The sequence below is a fragment of the Triplophysa dalaica genome, chromosome 12 (assembly GCF_015846415.1).
Source record: "Triplophysa dalaica isolate WHDGS20190420 chromosome 12, ASM1584641v1, whole genome shotgun sequence".
In the NCBI taxonomy this organism is placed as follows: Eukaryota; Metazoa; Chordata; class Actinopteri; order Cypriniformes; family Nemacheilidae; genus Triplophysa; species Triplophysa dalaica.
The window spans coordinates 6451613-6471174 of NC_079553.1; the positions used below are offsets into that span (position 1 = coordinate 6451613).

The following is a 19562-nucleotide window of genomic DNA, read 5'->3' on the forward strand; positions in this document are numbered from 1 at the left end:
ACCATTAAAAAAGGGGTTTCGTATAGCACCATCTGGAGGCTCAAGGAGGGACTGAGTACAATGTTGAATACAAATGACTGTATTAATAGTGTGCTTTTGATATTTGCCCACCTTCAGCAAAACTCCAGAAGCCCATATGTATACCACGACAGCTTTTTTGTATTTAACAATCTCAATTGTTTTCTACATAAATGGCTGTTTTCTTGATCTAACCCATTTTAAAACCACACATCATATTATGAGTGACTAATTGAGCGCTACATTTATTTTTTATCTCTAAAATTTGACTCTGTAGTCCAATTTAGGCCCCAGCGAGGATTGAACTCGCGACCCCTGGTTTACAAGACCAGTGCTCTAACCACTGAGCTATGGAGCCATACCTGTTGTTTGAGCCTTCGGTTTTACTATATGAAAGGCAGTCACACATTGTTTCACTTTTGAAGAGGTGTGCCTCATGTTTACCTGCAGCTTCAGGACACATCTGTCATTCAATTGTTTAAGCAATGACAGGCAGATGAATTATCTGTAATGCATGACAGCCTAGTCATTGTGCAGAACATCATCTGAATTGACATTGAAATAGTTCAGTGATCAGTATAGAGGTCATAGCTATCCTTTATCAGGAATAAAGCACAGCCATTATAATTTTATTGTGTTAAAGCGATATTTCAGAGACAAAACAAATTTCCCCATGTTTACTCACCCTCAAGGCATCCTGACTGATTATGACTTTCTTCTCAAAGAATGATGCCGTCTGAGTTATAATACCACATATAATTTTCATCTATCAAAGAATTGCTTGACACGGCTAGATGTTCTTATTTCCGTCATTTGCCGGAAAAACAAGCCTCAAGTTCATGTGCAGCCAAGGGATAACGAAAATTAGACATTACTGTTAATAGCGCACTCAATGTGGATATTTCTCTTAAAAAAACGCACAATCAGAAGACCTTTGTTAAGACCACGGCGCCATCTCGAGCAGTTCTTTGATGCATATATGCACTTCTAGGAGCTTAAAAAAATTGCCCCCATTCACTCCCATTCTACCTATATGAAGGAATTTCATGATATTTCTTTGTTTTTGATCATTATTCAGTATGTATTACTCTTTTTTATGAAAACATTTGTATGAGATTCAGAAAAGTACCCTGCACAGCTGTGATTTTAATGTTTAGTAGTGTTTATAAAATCCAGCCAATTTCTGGCCCCGTTACTCTGACTACAATATTTTATGCTAAGCAAGGCCACAGTTAAAGACGAGAGAAAGGGGTGAAGAAAGGGGAAACATTACCAGAAACTTAAGAAATAAGGGTGGCAGATGAAAGGGGATGGGCCAAAAAATAAAGAGATAACAGCGAATGACCTGATTGGGACGAAGTTAGGAACACCTCTTGAAGATTGGGTATAACTGTTGATGCAAAGCATCTTCTAAGCATCTAACTTTATTGACTCGAGCAATAAAGTTTTAACCTTTTACCACCTGGAACCTTTGTCTGCAAGATACTTTTTGCAATGAGAAGACTGATTGGCCACAACACCGCTTGAGGGAAAAATGATACATGGTATTAGAGCTCCGACTGCATTATTCTTCAAGAAGAAAGTCACATTCAGTAAGGATGCCTTGAGGGCGAGAAAAACATGGAGAACTTTTGTTTTTCCTCTGAAATATGCCTTTAAGATCCAACATCATTTATGTGTTGACTACAGCGTCATCAGCAGCGGACACACACTTCCCATCAGTTCTCTTCTATTATACTGCTAGCAATGCACACTTTTTAACATAATTGTTTTAAAGCAAAACCAATCTCATCAAGGCCCCAGCGAGGATTGAACTCGCGACCCCTGGTTTACAAGACCAGTGCTCTAACCACTGAGCTATGGAGCCTAACCTGACAACCATCTGATATGTAAGTTAGATAAAGGATTGTTTGCAAAAACAGTCACACCTACACTATTGGCAGATGGCCCATGGCGTCACAGTTGTTTCAGTGGTGTGACACAAATGTCAATAGCAAGGTGGCTTCAATAATAATCTTTAAAGGGACAGTATCCCCAAAATGTACAGCTTTGGCACAACTTTGAGGTTGAGTTAATGAAGAATTGTAATATTTGAGTGAACTCTCCCTTTAATTCCATGAATATGTGTGTATGGAAATGTCACAGCTATAGGGTGAATTCAGCAAAAAATAAAATATTGTCTGTTTTTAAAGCTTATAACTTGAGAGTAATACAGTCGCAGAAAAATGAAGAGACCATTCCAAATTTTCATTTCAAATTAGCATTTTTTAGATGCATTGTTGCTAGTGAATTTCAATAAAATCAAACAACAATGTGAAAGGTGGACTGGATGACAAGACGCATGAAAACTGTGATAAAAATCCAAGGTTATCACGTAATTTTTTTCTATCCCAAGTACCTATACAAATATTACTGTTGGACTACTTTCAAGTGAATATCAACTTGTCTTCTTTGAGATCTGAAAAAATACAGAGCACGTATTCTATTATTTCGACCCGTTTTTCCAAATATTTTATTTGAAATTTGGTTAATAATATTGTTATTAGTACACAGAATGAAACAAAAATGAAATGGAGTTAATTATTTCTATATCTATATTTAATTTGGGACACCCCTTTTTCTACGACTTTTGAAGACGGTATCTCTTTGGCATATATCTGCTAAGATGGGCATTGCACGACAAAGAAATCACTTTAAACTGATATAGTACCACTGTGGATAACTTTTTATTTATTTTTCATGGAAATATGACTGAGCAATCATGCTCTAACCTTAATCGCCTACTATAGCTGGTGAAAATGAAATAGTTTTCATAACAATACACATTTAATTTTTACACAAACATACATCATGGTACCAACTACAGTAAATTTAAATCAACCAGCACCACAGGCCAGTTTACTGTGTGATCCAACAGAGACCAGTTTAATATAATTGTGATTTTTCCACTTTTACAACCACCTTAACTGGTAAAATCTTTAGAGCATGGACATCAGAACTATAAAAGAATGGAAACACTCTCTCTGTAGGGGGGGTTGTCAACATGTATAGACATCTGTTAGTCACAGGATCATAGAATGACACTCTTCTTCTGTCACACTCCAGCTGCACTCTTACCCTCTGAAGCTTCTTCTCAACTGTTAAGGGAGTGTTGGGACTCTCTGGACATTGTGCGAAATATTTACTTTCCCTATGCCACAAACACCAGACATTATTTTTAAAAAAATCTCTCGTCCTTGGGTTTGATGATGTGGTTATTCCAATAATCCAGTTGAAATTGTCCCCAGTCTCCACATCCCAGCAGTGTGTTCCTGAGTTAAAACCTTCTGAAGCCAGGACACAGGTATACTTCAATCTCTCAGGATTTTTAGGAAGTAGTTGTTGGTTCCTGATGCATCTCAGACTTGTCAAATCATCAGAAAGGATAATATAGGAATTTGCAGTGTTGGGGTCCAGAATCACGGGGGCTGATAAAAGAACAACAGCAAGTTTTTATTTCACGTTAATTTAACTTTCAACCCTACATAACTTATATAGTACTGGTTTGCTAACGTCCAAAATAAGTGACAAAAAAATCAATGAAACTCACTGTGTTGGACATGTTGCTGCATCTTTTCCCAGACTCTGAATGCCAGGTTGCCTTGGTAATCTGCCACATTTATCAATGCTCCATAAACCATCTCTGAGTAAGGAGGTGAGATCTTCACTCTGAAATACATTTAACAATCAATAACTCAAACTGTATTACGCTCACGCCCTGTATTATCCTCTCGCCCAGTTGGTTGTTTTAGAAGCAAAAATGTAATTGGTTTAAGCCCCAGGGAACACACAACCTGTTGTTTTGCATAAAAGTGTCTGCCAAATGCATAAAAACTAGGGCTGTCAACATTTACGCATTAACGCATGCGATAAAATTTTCAGATTAATGCGTCAAAAATATTTAACACCATTAACACAACATACATTTTTTCTGTCATTGTTTAGCGTTACATTATATATTTTTTTCATATAAAGGCCTTTAAACGATTTAGGTGCAATTTGAAATGGTTGTATTGACACGTCCAGTATAGACCCGTTTACAGCCGACGTCACGATTACGTCACGCATTAGGCAAAATAAAAGGATAACTGGAGGTGCCCAATACAAACCAGCACATATTCGCCTACATAAGGAGTTTAAAATATCATCTTGTTGTGTCGTTTAGCTTCAAAAATCGACAGAATACGGTCTCCAATTTGATATTTTAACACATACTTGCTGTCATTGCCAAAAACTGACGACAGTTGTAGTTAAACACTATAAAACGTGCGGACTGAACAGAAACAACCCTCAAAAATGCTCACGTTTCACTTCATAAAATTTAAGATAAAAAAACTAGTTTTTGTTGGTGTGGATTGTGCTTTGCGTCTAAAAATATCTCACGTGTGCCCAAATCAGAAACTGGAGAATTTTCACGTAGCGTTAACTTTTGAACGCATAGGGTATGGTATGCTAGCTAACATTGTTAGTTATACAACTAGCAGTTAACTATCGGCCAGAAACTAAACAAAGGAAAATATTGTCTTCTCTTTTTCTTTAGTTGTCACAAGTGCATTAGGGAGAGGGAACAGTGAGAAGGCTCATGTTATGTGTCAGGTTTGTGTTAAAGTAAATGCATTTGTTAACGTTTGCTGTTAGTACACGCAGGCATACACGCTTGGTTTCTTTGCCTGGTATGTGTAGATGGCAGGCCACTTAACTGGAGGTAATCCTGTCAGTTCGTCTCTGGATCCATTGAGTGACTGCGTACAGGTCCGCTAGGTTCCTTAAGTTAAAGTTAACTTTTTCAAAAACAATCGCGGTCCAAGAGAGTGGGTGATCTTGCATGTTAAAATTAAATCAGATTTTTTTTCTAGTCATTGTCAAAAAGCAAGGAAACAAAACGTACTACCTAGCATTAGTAACTCAGGGGGATCTTTCGGCCTCCAAATAAAGCTCCGCCTACAAAAACGCGTCACAATGTTTACTAACAGTTAAGGTGTCTATAGATGGACAGCTTCTGGCTGTGGAATACGGCTCAACGCAACATTACAGCGGTACCGTCTGGTGAACATATGGGGTAAAGGCTGTGTCAGAATCTGTCAGACAGTGGACCAGTATCAACTTCTCTTTCATGCTTGAAAGAACAAATACACACAAGATTATGCCAGAAAGCACCATTTGTCTAGTTTTATCGCAAGCACAATCTTCAGTCTTCAAATGAATGCAAAGTGTAGTGGAAATAGGAAGTCGATTAGACCTGTTTGGAGCAGCAGCTCTTAAAGGGGCCGCATACTTAAATGTCCTAAAATCTTTGCTGTAGATCAGTGGTTAGAACATTGTGTTAACCATGCAAGGTTGTGGGTTCGATCTCAGGGGATTGCAAATAACTATGAATAAATGTTTAGGATAATACAAATTAAAGTCGCTGTGCTGATGTGCTGATGCGACTCCTGTCACTAATGTTAATCAAAGAACAAAAGAAAAGACGAAATCAAATGTGATTTTGTAGCTTTAATGAGGATTCTTCTGTATTTCATGTATAGCAGAAAAGATTGTAAAGTGTTGAGAACTTTATTTATTTTCTGTATATTTGTTAGACAGTTAGTAAGGGTACACCTATTATAATGGGTTTGATAAGTATAAAAAAAAATATATTTAATAGAGATATCAGTTGCAAAACAAAAAAATTATAATGTTAAAGACATGTGTTGCTTCTACATTCATTTGGAGATAAAATGTGAAATTATTAGAATGTAAAAGAAAATTTAAAAATATTAAAGATCCCAGTCTTTGGCTGTTTTGGAGGCTTTGATTACGTTTTTTAGGTGTTTAACAATGGATGTTCATGTTTCTATTAAAAAATATATATATATATATTTCACATATTCCAACTTTCTAACAAAACGACTGGATTTCTTCCGGTCTAAATAAAGTCCCTCCTTTTGAAACACTCTGATTGGTAAAGCCGACCAGATCTTTCATGATTGGCTTCCCCTTCTCAGACTGTTGTGATTGGACGGTGCCCCTTTCACGTATATTTATAAACTTTGGCTTTTAGAAATATTAACAATGATGTCAAATTCACCTTATCAGTTTAAAACATGTGGATCAATCGAAGTGTAACGGAGGTCTATTAGTGCATGAGCAAATGTCAATCTATGTGAGAGATCACATTTTATTCCTACTATGGCGAGGGGAATGACATCGGACCAAATGGCGTCAGACTGGGTATATTAAATAACACTAATAACAGAAGCGTTAGTTTAGATTTTTTTATAAACGTAAATGTACTTTTCAGGGCTCTGAAATTTTTCACAGCCTATGTTGCAGTGGATTTGAGATGAGAACTACAGCATGAGTAATAAGAGGCAACTCACCTCTCCATTAAGTCCTTGAACTTCTGGAAAATATATAATTCAGAAAAAAGCGGTTAATAAAAACTATTACACTACTTATGTAAACTTGAGTCTTTCTAAAATATATTTGTCTGGGTATCTCACATGTAAAAGCGAGATATCGTTTGCTTTCATCTTTTCCTCGGTGTCTTTTATTGTGTCTGATAGAGCTGAGATCTCCATGTTTATCGTCTCAAGCTTTTCCTTCATCTTCTGACTCTTCTCATCTTCCTCTTGCCTCAGTGCGGTAAGTGCAGTTTCTTCCTCATCTCCGAGAAACTTGTGAAGCTTCAAAAACTCTTCCTTAATGTGTTTCTTGGTTTTTTGAGACTGATTCTGATTAAAAACAAGATGTAGTTCAGTTTAATCACCTATGCAGTTCTACAAAACATAACAAGATGTGTTGAGTATTTGGTCCTGAACACTTAATATTCACCTTGATGTGTTGAATGGTGTTATTGTACTCCACTTTCATTCCTTCGTCATGTTTAAGCTTCTCTTTTAAGGACTTCAGTGCAGTAGTGAGTTTGTTCTTGAGTTTAAGGTTTAACATGTTTGCATATTTGTATAAATACAACAATGATCACTTATAAACATAAAACTATTGTTTGAGAGTAACTTGTCTTACCTTGTATGATGAAACTATTTCGTTGATGGGGCGAAATGTGTGATTGACATGTTTTTGTGAATCTCTACACACCAAACAAAGAAGCTCTTTATCCTCCAGGCAATAAAGTTTGATGTTCTCATTGTGTAAACTGCAGGACTCCTCAGATCCTGCGGTCTTCTGAATTTTCCTCTGTAAAAATGCCTCACACAAGTTTTTTAAGGCAAGATTACAAGGCGGGTAATCTCTTGATGATCTTCTCCTGCAGATGGGACAGTCTTGAGTATTCATCCCTCTCCAGAATTGTTGAAGACATTCCTTACACAAATTGTGACCACATGACAAAAAGACTGGATCCTTGAAGATTTCGTAGCACACAGGACAAGTGAGGTCTTCTTCAGGTTGTGAATCCATTCTCACTTTTTGCAACAGCTCAAACTACCAAGATTTTATTTCACTTACTTTTATTTCACTTTTTGAGCTTTGCCAGCCAATGCAAGTGGTTCTTTCTAATCCATTGAGAAACACGGTACTCAAAAATCAGTTTCCAAGTCACTGCTTAGTGCTTTTGTCCAGAAACTGTGAAGAGGATCAATATGGCAGGAAAGAGAGAAATAAGACTCACTTAGCATTATGAGATCATAACATCCATGTCATGAAATCATAACAGGGTTCTTCATGGGCCACTTCCTGGTAGGTTTCTATGGAAGCTAGGATTCTACCATTTTTCACAATATTCATAAAAACATCTCAAAATTTCAACTTCATAAGAAACATACCCACTGCCAAGCATAAAGGCAATCCCTGGATTCAGAAACCAACTTGAACTTATTGTCTGTATAACTTATAGGTTTAAGGAATTGGTTTTCTGTCTTAAACGTACTGACATAGGATTAGTTAAACCAGATTGCTTTTATCTGCCAAGAAACTGGTCCATGACTTTAAATGTTGGGAATCTTACAACCAAGTGATTTGTACTCGTCACTGCTAAAATACAAAATTGTGATGTTTCTACTACAAATATCATCACGGTGTGTGTGTTTTTAACTACTGTGTGTGTGCACTTGGATGGGTGAAATGAAGACCATAAGTTTAGAGTAACGCAAGGTAGGCCTACCATACTTGGCCACATGTCACTTCCCGTTCACTTAACAAATCAACGTTTTTTTTACAATAACAATCATTAAAAAATATAGGTTGTGTCAGTATTTTGCCATTATTATAGTGTTTTGGCATTAAACTATAATTGTGTGACGTACTTTTTATCATAAACAATTACATTAGCAGCTAGCTTTTTTGCTAGCTTTTTTTGCGTTCTGGTTTCACCTCACTCCAGTCTTAATGAAATGATTTAGGTGAGTCAATAAATGTTCAACACTGTTAGCACTGGGCTAGCACACTTACATTCTTATTTTCGAGGTGATAACCGTCAGAGCACACCCTGCTTCTCGACCCTTGCTTGCAAAGTTTTGCTCCAACACAACTACCTGTTAAGCTGCCTTCGAGGGGAGTCAGAAATACCGTATTCACAATTTCGACGCACATGAACGATCAAATGTAGTCGCATTCACCAGCGTGGAAAGTTACCGAGTTGTGACGTAACGACGTAAAGAAAACGGTTTTCATTGGTTATTAATAATAAATAAAATAATAATAATAAAAAATGTATTATTAATAATTATACTTTAATTGGCTTAAACGTCACCTAAAGAATCCCACCATTTCATGCAATTTTATTAACAAAATCTAAATTAGGTGGTTAAATTTTTTTGCACTTGTGTAATATAATCCTGAACAAATATTATCAAAACTATATAATTATCATAAACAATGTCTTTTAACGTGGTCTTATTTGTTTGCGTAGTTATTTGGCAGAACATAGACTTGCTGTACAAAAATGAATCAATTTACTTCGATAATTCGGCTAAAATTAATATTTTCTTGGATAGTCTGTTATTTAGCTATAAAGGAATTCCTTTTAAATCTGAGGAATTTTTGATACATTATAATTATTACTTAATTTTTTTTGCTATTTTTTGGAGCTATTCCTTCTGGGATTGTTATGTTTATGAAAAGTTTTTAATTAGTTTTCTCAAGTTGTGCCACTTTTTAGGATCAGGCTAATTGTCTAAGCTGGTAAATCCCTTAAATCAGACAGGAAAATTCTGTGTTTTACACAGTGTTGCAGTGATGATTATAAATGGTTTATCGGTGCACACCAATTTTTTTAATCATTTGCAGTTTTAATCTTAAATGAAAAACATTAAAGGTCCAGTCAGTGAAATCTAGCGGCAAGGTTGCGAATTGCAACCAACCGCTCACCTCATCCTCCCGTTCAAAACACTACGATGGATGACAAACATGACGAATAACATGTAAGGGGACCTACGTTCAATGTAGATTGAAATAGTTCATTCTAATGTAATTAAGATAACGCTTCATTGTGTAAGCTCTGTATACACCTATGAAGACAGTTATGTATATTATATTGCATTTCTGTCAAAAGATCGCTAACATTCTGTCTTGACAGAGTCTGCCCTTTTACCTCTAGGCCAGCACGTGCTACACGCTCTTGCCCCTTGCTTTCTGAGACTCTTCTCGACCATAGGACCAAGCTAAGCTATTATATCACGGTTTTGCGCAACCTTTCAATGGTGTCCCACATTGTCCCACACAAACGATTACCTGTGCCACATTTGGTTAGTTAGGTGGTGGTCACCCTAGACACAATACATATATATTTACAATATATTTTGTTTGCATGAACAGAGTTTTAACGTTTACAACCAATGTTGGGTAAGTTACTCTGAAAAGGTAATTAATTACTAGTTACTCATTACATATTCAATAGTGTAATTAGATTACTGTCCAAATTACTCTGTCCAAAAAGTATTTAGCTACTCATTACTAATTACTTTCTATATCCTACATCGACCTTGATTAGTTAAGTGATTCAAGAATATACATGAAACGGCTTATTGAATTCATTCAAATAATATTATTAACTGACCAAATATTACAAATGTGAAAATTATACATTAAAGCACAGATTTTAAAGTAAGACTTTGAATTTTGAAGTCAATTACGCTATTGCACACGCATATATTTAACAAAGTATTTAGTTTAATTACATCAAAAGTAACCGTATTTAAATTACAGAAAACATATGAGTAATCCCTTACTTTACTTTTCAAGGGAAAAGTAATTAAATTACAGTAACTAATTACTTAGTAACTAGTTACACCCAACACTGTTTACAGCAAAGCCACATCAATATGATTGGAAGATGGCCGGTTGTACCACAAACACATTTTGTGAACTGCTAGGCCTTTTACAACCTCTTGAGAGAATGCCTTTATTATAACATTTGGTCTTTGCTTATGTTCACTTGTCAACCAGCTGGCATACCCTATAGAAACACCTAGTATGTTTGTCATTGGTTTGCAAATATATAACCAATAAAAAGTGTTACAAAGTCCTTGCCAACTTAATCAAAACAGTATTCACTTAAAAGGTGTTTTTCCATTTCATGAAAACCGGCGGATTATGACAGACAAGGTTTTGGAAGGACACAGGCTAATTGTTTTAAATACATTGTGTAAAAGTACAAGAAATTATAGGAATCTAGCCATTTAATGTGAAATTCATGAGGCCTAGTTTATTTTCAAATAACCACATCACCCCAATGGCTTCGGTAGTAACAAAGAAAGCCGCATCTTAGCTTATTACAGTTACAGACCTGAAGAGAAGAAATTTATAGGTGCCTGTAGACAAGGGGAACAAAAAGGTGAAGGTAGGAAGCAGGAAAGGTTGGCACGAGCTGCTAAGTCATAAAGAGACTCAATACAATAAATCATAATGACATTAACTTAAGTCAATGATTATTAAGACATTCAAATGCAAAACAACCATATCATTTTGACTGTTTACAAGTTAACAAGAGCTGAAATCTACAGATCATATAAAATCACACTTAAATAAAATGGTTACAGTATGAATTGTGCCTACAATCGAAATGTATGACTTTTCAAATGCATCTCCGACTCAGCATGATCATTCCTTTTTCGTAAAGCAGCAATGAAAAGATTAATTTGTGTGGCATTGTTTTTGTCAAAGACCTAATTTTGTGTTTTTCCTGTTGTTACGAACACTTTACTTGGTAATATCCTTAGAGGTGAGATTTTATTATAACTATCAAAGAATGGAAACACTCTCTCTGTGGAGGTTGTTGTTAATGCATGTAGATATTCAGTTACAGGATCACAAAAAACACTCTTCCTCTGTCACAGTCTAGCTGCACTCTTACCCTCTGAAGCTTTATTTTAAACTGTAAAGGGAGTTTTGGAATTCTGTGGAGATTGTGAGTAGTATTTATCATCTCTGTGCCACAAAAACCTGACATTAGCTCTAAACTCTCAACTCAACTCAACTCAACTTTATTTATATAGCGCTTTTTACAATTTTCATTGTTACAAAGCAGCTGTACATGAGACACATTTAATACAAGTATGAATTCTAAAGCAGCCCCCCCGGCCAGGCAGATAGTGCAAAACAATATGCAAACGGTGGTGAGGAACCCAAAACTCCCATCGAGAAAAAAAAACTCAGGGGAACCCAGGCCCAACCAGGGGATTCCAGTTCCCCTCTGGCAAAAGCTGCTGCCTCTGCACAAGCTCATCAGTGCTTGCACAACAAGGCTTAATAAAAATATAAAAATTAAAGATTATCATTAACAATCTAATAGCATTTGAAATGTTGTAGAAAAAAACAAAGTTGTCGCGTCCTTTATCCAGCTCTATCCTCTTAGCACTTGTCAGGTCACCGCTTCCCATTCTCAGCTCTGCCATCAGGTCTGGGCATGAACTGCATCCTGCGGTAACCTTGGAACAAAGAGACAAGACTGGCTGAGAGTAGAGTACTGTTCTGCACTCTTTGATGCAACAAGTACATCATTTGTTGTTGGATGTGTTCCTGGTTCCGGTTGATCTAAATAATGCAGCCTAAATCCTCTGAGGATTAATATTATGGAGGTGTAGTGTATGCAAGATTAAAAAGATGAGTCTTTAGTCTAGATTTAAACTGACAGAGTGTGTCTGCCTCCCGGACCGTGCAGGGAAGAATATTCCAAAGTTTAGGCGCTAGATAAGAAAAGGATCTACCACCTGCACTTGATTTTGAAATTCTAGGTATTACCAACTGACAGGACCCCTTAGAGCGTAATGTACGTGGTGGTCTGTAATACAATAGAAGTTCATTCAAATACTGCGGCGCTAGACCATGTAGGGCTTTATAGGTAATAAGCAAGATCTTAAAGTTAATGCGATGCTTTATAGGTAACCAGTGCAAGGTTGACAGAACCGGGGTTATATGCTCATACTTTTTTGTACGTGTAAGAACTCGAGCTGCCGCGTTTTGAACCAGTTGCAGTTTTTGTAATAGGCCCGCAGGGCAACCACCTAGAAGTGCATTACAGTAATCTAGTCTTGATGTCATGAATGCATGAATTAATTTCTCTGCATCTGACAGTGACAGCATATGACGTAATTTAGATATATTCTTAAAATGGAAAAATGCAATTTTACAGGTGTTTGCGACATGGCTTTCAAATGAGAGAGTACTGTCAAATACAACGCCAAGATTCTTAGCTGATGACGAGGATTTTATGGAGCAACCGTCAATCGTTAAGCAGTATTCTTGGTTGTTACGCATAGCAGTTTTCGGTCCAGTAAGTAACACTTCTGTTTTGTCCGAGTTTAGTAGTAAAAAATTGTTACTCATCCACATTTTTAAGTCAACTATGCAATCCTTTATTCGATGAAACTGCTGGGTTTCATGAGGCATCGAGGAAATATAAAGTTGAGTATCATCAGCATAACAGTGAAAGCTAATTCCGTGTCGCTTTATTATATCTCCTAGAGGTAGCATGTATAATGCGAAGAGCAGGGGTCCCAAGACTGAGCCCTGTGGTACACCGTACTGGACTTGTGATTTGCGGGACACCTCATTGTTTATTGCTACAAATTGAAAACGGTCGGATAAATAAGACTTAAACCATTTCAATGCTATTCCGTTAATGCCGACGTAATTTTCGAGTCTATGTAGAAGTATGCTGTGGTCAATGGTGTCAAATGCAGCACTGAGGTCTAGCAGCACCAATAACGAAATACAGCCACGGTCAGACGCTAAAAGCAGATCATTTGTAACTCTGATCAAAGCAGTCTCTGTACTGTGACATGCTCGAAATCCAGACTGGAATTCATCATTAATGTCATTCCTTTCTTACTCTCTTGTCCTTGGGTTTGATTCAGTCTGATTGTCCACAACCTCCACATACCAACAGTGTCAGGAACACAGTTGAAACCCTTTGAACCCAGGACAGAATGATACTTGGGGGATCTCTCTGGATTAGGACAACATTGCCACACTCCACTGTACGTTAGACTTGTCAGATCATCCGACAGCGTAAACTTTGGATGTGTGGTGTTGGGGTCAAGAATCACAGGAGCTGATAAAAAAGCAAATCTTGTTCATTTAATCACAAACTAGAGTTAATAAATAAACACAATTTTCTTATTCTTATAGAGTACGTTTCTAAATTACTGCTTTACATATCCACTTTTAATTTTAATTGTATATTTAAACAAATATAAAGGATTTTCTCCACCATGATAGTTTTTGTTGGTGTTAAGTAAATGTATGTAATATTGTATACAGCATAAGTATTGCTTGACCTTTGTGTGAAAATAAACGATCAAAGGTCCAGGTCCTGAAAACAATTAACACTATAATTTTGCAGGTGTCATTTTTTTGGCACCACAAGGGGTGTCAAACTCAATTCCTTGAAGGTTACAGCTCTGCAGAGTTTAGCTCCAAACCTGATTAAACACACCTGAAGTTGGAGATAAACTCTGCAGAACATTTGCCCCCCAGGACCGAGTTTGGCACCCCTGTTCTATGGCACCATTTAGCACATCTTACGTTTTACAGGTTACAACAATCCTTCATTAAACATAGTCCTTGTGTATATTCTGTATTTCAAATCTATCTCACATATATCCATTTGATTTGTCACATCTAAAACATTTATAAACTCAATGTGTTGAACATGCCGTTTTTTTCCTTTTTCCAGACTCCAAAGGTAATCTGTCACATTTATCAATGCTCCAGAAACCATCTCTGAGGAAGTAGGTGAGATCTGCACTCTGAAATTCCTGGAAGGTCACAATAACATTTAACAATCAATAACTGGGTATATAGATACATAGTGTTCCCGTCACCAAGTTTGTTGTTGTGTTAGAAGCACAAATGTCATGGGTTTGAGCCCTAGTGAACACACAACCTGAAAAGTGTCTGCCAAATGCATAAAAGCATAAATAAATAAAATTCAGAGTCAATGTTGCAGTGGGATTAAATAATAAGAAGCAACTCACCTCTCCATTATATCTGGAAAACATATATATCAGAAAACAGCTGTTGTTAAAAACACTTTCACCTACTTCTAAAGAGAAAAACTCTTTGGCTGGGTATCACAAAAATAACATTCTCTCACTTGTAGAAGCGAGATATCGTTGCCCTTCATCTTTATCTCTGTGTCTTTTATTGTGTCTGATAGAAGTGAGATCTCTCTGTTTATCTTCTCAAGCTTTTCCTTCATCATCTCACTCTTCTTATCTTCCTCTTGCCTCACACACATTTTTAAGGCAAGATTACAAGGAGGGTTATCTTTTGAGGAGTTCCATCTCAGTTATTGTTGAAGACATTTCTTACACAAATTATGACTACATGACAAAAAAAACAGGATCCTTGAAGATGTCGTAGCACACATGAAAAGTGAGGTCTTCCTCGGGTTGTAAATCCCATCTCACTTTTTCACTGTTCTTCATTTACTTCAACTTAACTCTTATTTCACTTCCTGGACTTGACAAGCAAATGCAAGCTGCTCTTTTTATCCCATTCAGACACAGCTCTCCCTTCTATGTTTGTGTTCTATGGGTGTTGAAAATCAGCTTATGGTACTTCTACGCCACCTACTGGGACGGAGTGTAAACGCAGTAACTAGAGTCTCCATGTCCGTGTTTTTCCTCGAGTAAAATGGAAAAAATCTGTTTACTTTCTAACGCCATAAAATATGAAATGATTAAACACGTAAGAGTTCCGCACACCTGATGACGTAGAATCTACGCAAGCGAACCAATCAGCTGCTCCGACAAGGCAGGCTCGTAAGAAGCGGGCGGGGGTGTGTGTATATCAACTAATGTAGGCTGATCAAACATCTGACACACGTTTTGTTACACTTGAAAGATATAAAGGTAAGATGCTTATCTTTAATGTTCTGGTTATAAATATTACAACACGAAGTGTACGGCGATAGCGTCCCGCGATAACAACGCAACGCGACAAAGTATTAGCACGACAAAACAGACCAGTCCACACCTTGTGTTGTCTCATCGAGTTTATAGCACTACATATGCATTTCTTCAGATAAAATCTAAAGATAAAGTCACAATGTGGTGTTATTTATTTAATTGTATTGTTCCGCCCAACCCAGGACTGTCAACAATATGGCAACTTTGTAGCTTATAATGTTGTCTCACATGAAACGTAGGCGCGTAGTGACGTTTACGTTACTCCAACGAGCTTTGTCCTTCTCATTATTTGCAACTCTTGTGTGTAAGTTTACAGTCGTAAATTGAAATCGTTTCGGCATTATTGTTGGATATTTTGATACTGTGATTACAAGAGAGTTTCGTTTGAATTGCATGCATGCGCTTACTTTAGACCAGCTTGGACATTTTCTCGTCAACTATTTAACCTTCAGTGGAAATACGGTTTTGACTATTCTAATAAATCAGTGGCGTTGTTTTATGTTATGAGTAAGTGATATGGGGGCAGTAGGGCGGTCAGCATGTCCAAGAATGTATTGGGACTATTAATAGCATTTGGTTGCTCTCCCATCCTGAATTGCTTTTTCATGCCTTGACCTTAAAGTCTCTTATCCAAAATTACTTTGCATTTTCCTATACATTTGTTTCTAAGTATGTGCAATACATTGGGATCGAACCCACGGCCTTGGCGTTGATAATGTCATGCTCTTACCACTGAGCAACAGGAAAGACCTCTTGTCAACTGGTCCCCTTTCACATGCATTGGTTTTGTGTCCATGGCGGCTAGTGTTGTCCGGTAACCAACTTTCTTATCTTTTTGTTCTGTGGAAGAGCAAAAGTCATAAAGGTTTGAAATGACAAGAGGGTATGATGGTAAATAATGACAGATTTTCATTATTGGGTGAACTATCACTTTAAGTCCACTAGTCAGCTCTAAATGTTTGAAAGCGATCTAAACATTTTAAATGTGTACATTTATAAGTATGCAATCTTGGATGAAGACCTTAGAAATGAATAATGATTGGTGGGCATTGAACCCCATTCAAATCTGACTGCTGATTTTCTTACGATCATTTGTAATTCAACTGTGGTTTCCTGCAGGTCTTTTTAGGCTAAGGTCAAATCATCATGGCTGCAGCCTCCCAACTGTTCAGAGTCGCCCTTGGCAGGAAATTTGGTCGGATCTCCATGCCAACCACTACATGCCAAAACTGCTGCAAGTCTCTGCCATCCTGCACCAGTGCAACTCACGCATACAGCTTCGATCAAAGATGGCACCAGTCGCGGGGATACAGGACATCATCTGTATGGCACACATATTACCTGACCCCACCTCAGGTAAACGGCATCTTAAAGGCGAATGAGTACAGCTTTAAAGTTCCTGAGTTTGATGGCAAAAACCTCAGTTCAGTTATGGGCTTCGACAGCAACCAGCTACCCGCCAATGCGCCCATTGAGGACCGGCGAAGCGCTGCGACGTGCCTACAAACACGTGGAATGCTCTATGGTGTGTTTGACGGTCACGCCGGCTGCGCCTGTGCGCAGGCTCTCAGCGAACGACTTTTCTACTACATCGCCGTTTCGTTGCTACCGCACAAGACATTGGTGGATATGGAAAATGCGGTAGAGAGCGGTCGGGCTCTTCTTCCAGTCCTGCAGTGGCACAAGCATCCCAACGACTACTTCAGCAAGGAAGCCTCACAGCTCTACTTCTCCAGCTTGCGCACGTATTGGCAGGAGCTTCTTGATCTGAGCGTTCCTGGAGAGCAGCCTGACGTTGCAGAAGCGCTCGTGAGTGCCTTCAAACGGTTGGACAATGATATTTCTCTAGAAGCGCAGGTTGGCGACCCTAACGCGTTTTTGCACTACTGGGTGCTTCGTGTGGCGTTCTCGGGAGCCACGGCGTGTGTCGCACACATAGATGGAAATGAGTTGAGCCTGGCAAACACCGGAGATGGGCGCGCGGTGCTGGGAGTACAAGAACCCGACGGGTCTTTCTCGGCACTAACGCTAACAAACGATCACAGCGCACAGAATGAGTCCGAGGTGCACCGGTTACGGTCCGAGCACCCACGTTCCGAGGCGAAGACTGTGGTCAAGCAGGATCGGCTGTTAGGGTTGCTCATGCCCTTTCGTGCCTTCGGAGACGTTAAGTTTAAGTGGAGTATCGAGCTGCAGCGCCGTGTTCTAGAGTCAGGTCCCGACCAGCTTCACGAGAACGAACACGCCAAGTTTATTCCCCCCAACTACCACACGCCACCCTACCTTACAGCGGAACCGGAGATCACCAGGCATCGGCTACGTCCGCAGGACCGTTTCCTGGTGCTGGGCTCGGACGGGCTGTGGGAAACGTTACACAGACAGGAAGTGGTGAGGATTGTCGGCGAGCATCTCACCGGAGTGCACCAGCAGCAGCCGGTCAGCGTCGGTGGATTTAAAGTGACCCTGGGTCAGATGCAGGGATTGTTGCAGGAGAGAAAAGCTCGCATCTCGTCCACTTTTGAGGATCAAAATTCCGCCACGCATCTGATTCGGCATGCTGTCGGGAACAATGAGTTTGGGATGGTGGATCACGAGAGGTTGTCAAAGATGCTGAGTTTGCCAGAGGAGCTGGCTCGCATGTACAGAGATGACATTACCATTATTATAGTGCAGTTTAACCCACATGTCATTGGCGGACAGTAAAACTGAACATACTTTTTTTCACATGCCATCTGTTACAGTTACATAAATAATCTAGTGCACACTACATTCTCAGTTATATCAACAAAGCCAAACAAGTGCTATACCAGTGGAATGTATTACATGTTTCAATGTTCATTTTTATTTTCACATATTCATGTGAATATTCAGCTGCTTTAGAAGGGGGAATCGTAATATCTCAGTATGTAAGTGATTTTGATTCCCATTGTACTGCTGTGTGGTCAAACAAAATCTGCACACTGTTGAAATGTATGGATATAACTTCAGCACATTTTGCATTGTGGAGAGAGAGTATAAATGTTGAGGCTGACTTCGATGAGCGAAGTGCCAAAATCTGTCTTTATATTTTCATGTTTAATGAAACCGCAAACTAACGCAAAGGTCATTTAAAAATGGAGTGAATGAGACAGGAAAAATGAAAGTAGCAAGTGATTTCCAGACAATATGCTTTATGTTTGTGTTTACTGTCATTAACATATGGCAGAGGTGATGTGAGAAAAGTTGCCTTATTGTTTTATTGAGGTTTTAACTGTTTATTTTAGTATTGACTTTTTCTTCCTAATATGTATACACATATAAAATATTGAGTACGATGAACATCTTGTTGTAAAGCATGGCTGTGGTATATGCGTTTTTTTAAAGGGTCATTAAAACATTGCTTTCTTATAACTTTAAAAATGTATTTTAAATGCTAGTTTTCTCCTTTTATATAGAATCAGAAGCTGATGTTAAGAATTTCATATTATTTTTCTTTAGAGTGACAGTTCCCTGAGAATTGAAAATCTGTCATCCTTAACTCACCCTCATATTGTTTAATCGGCATGTCTCACTTTCTTCTGTAGAACACGCTATTTAGACACAAAATCACAGAGACATTTTTCTAAACATCCTTTCAATGACATGAGGGTGAACAAATGACAGGTTTGTGTGTACTATACCTTTAATTGTCATTTAATCTGTGCAATGTAACAAGACGCACAACAGCTACAGTATACCAATAACAAGAGATTACATTTGTTATTATTACTGTAGTCAATCTTCAGTTTTTCAAGCTGTGTGATTATGGTCTGCTAGGTTTATTTTGTGCACAGCTCTTGCACAAGAACACACAGCTGATTAGCACATAAAAATGCTCAGAAGGATCGTCAATCAGCAAACGGTGTTATTGGGATAATACTGTCATAATGGTATGGACCGTGAGTTTGCAGAAGTGTACATATAACGCTTTTTCTCGGAAAAGCATTCGCTTAATACTTGAAGTAAACATATGCTGCAGCTTGTTAAGCTTGACAGGTGTCTTTTACAAGGTTTTGCAGCATGTCACCAATGTATTTAACAATATAACTATATGGTGGTGCATCAGTGTGAGTTGTATGAGTACTCGCACACTTTTGTATTGAGAATATATTATAAAATATGTTGTAACCAAACAAA

At 38.1% G+C, this 19562-nt stretch overlaps 2 protein-coding genes, 1 long non-coding RNA gene and 2 other non-coding genes across 6 annotated transcripts; 1 reads left to right on the plus strand and 4 right to left on the minus strand.

The window, feature by feature from the left end:
- Positions 1 to 303: 303 nt before the first annotated feature.
- Positions 304 to 376, minus strand: trnat-ugu (transfer RNA threonine (anticodon UGU)). Its single transcript has one exon. It is a non-coding gene; the product is annotated as a tRNA-Thr (tRNA).
- Positions 377 to 1812: 1436 nt separating this feature from the next.
- On the minus strand, positions 1813 to 1885 carry trnat-ugu (transfer RNA threonine (anticodon UGU)). The gene has a single exon. It is a non-coding gene; the product is annotated as a tRNA-Thr (tRNA).
- An 835-nt stretch (positions 1886 to 2720) lies between these two features.
- LOC130432880 (nuclear factor 7, ovary-like) lies at positions 2721 to 8606 on the minus strand. Its single transcript, XM_056762452.1, has 7 exons — positions 8446 to 8606; positions 7063 to 7620; positions 6871 to 6966; positions 6540 to 6770; positions 6417 to 6439; positions 3608 to 3726; positions 2721 to 3485 (listed from the first exon to the last, which is right to left on the minus strand). The coding sequence occupies exons 2-7, from the start codon at positions 7453 to 7455 to the stop codon at positions 2944 to 2946; spliced, it is 1404 nt and encodes a 467-aa protein (XP_056618430.1). The 5' UTR covers positions 7456 to 7620; positions 8446 to 8606; the 3' UTR covers positions 2721 to 2943.
- Positions 8607 to 11461: 2855 nt separating this feature from the next.
- LOC130432984 (uncharacterized) lies at positions 11462 to 13469 on the minus strand. 2 transcript variants are annotated; one of them, XR_008908512.1, is made up of 2 exons: positions 13376 to 13469; positions 11462 to 11921 (listed from the first exon to the last, which is right to left on the minus strand). It is a non-coding gene; the product is annotated as an uncharacterized LOC130432984 (long non-coding RNA). The 2 variants fall into 2 exon arrangements; XR_008908511.1 differs by having other exon boundaries at positions 13325 to 13400.
- Positions 13470 to 15211: 1742 nt separating this feature from the next.
- pdp1 (pyruvate dehydrogenase phosphatase catalytic subunit 1) lies at positions 15212 to 19562 on the plus strand. Its single transcript, XM_056762613.1, has 2 exons — positions 15212 to 15350; positions 16527 to 19562. Exon 2 carries the CDS (start codon positions 16554 to 16556, stop codon positions 18108 to 18110), a length of 1557 nt encoding a protein of 518 aa, XP_056618591.1. The 5' UTR covers positions 15212 to 15350; positions 16527 to 16553; the 3' UTR covers positions 18111 to 19562.

What these genes read in the sequence shown, in the direction of transcription:
- LOC130432880 (XM_056762452.1), bottom strand. Translation starts at nt 7,455, where the DNA reads ATGGATTCACAACCTGAAGAAGACCTCACTTGTCCTGTGTGCTACGAA. An exon ending in AAATAGTTTCATCATACAAG is followed by an intron (nt 6,967 to 7,062) that starts GTAAGACAAGTT and finishes CTTAAACTCAAG; the next exon opens with AACAAACTCACTACTGCACT. An exon ending in GCAGCAACATGTCCAACACA is followed by an intron (nt 3,486 to 3,607) that starts GTGAGTTTCATT and finishes TTCTTTTATCAG; the next exon opens with CCCCCGTGATTCTGGACCCC.
- pdp1 (XM_056762613.1), top strand. Translation starts at nt 16,554, where the DNA reads ATGGCTGCAGCCTCCCAACTGTTCAGAGTCGCCCTTGGCAGGAAATTT.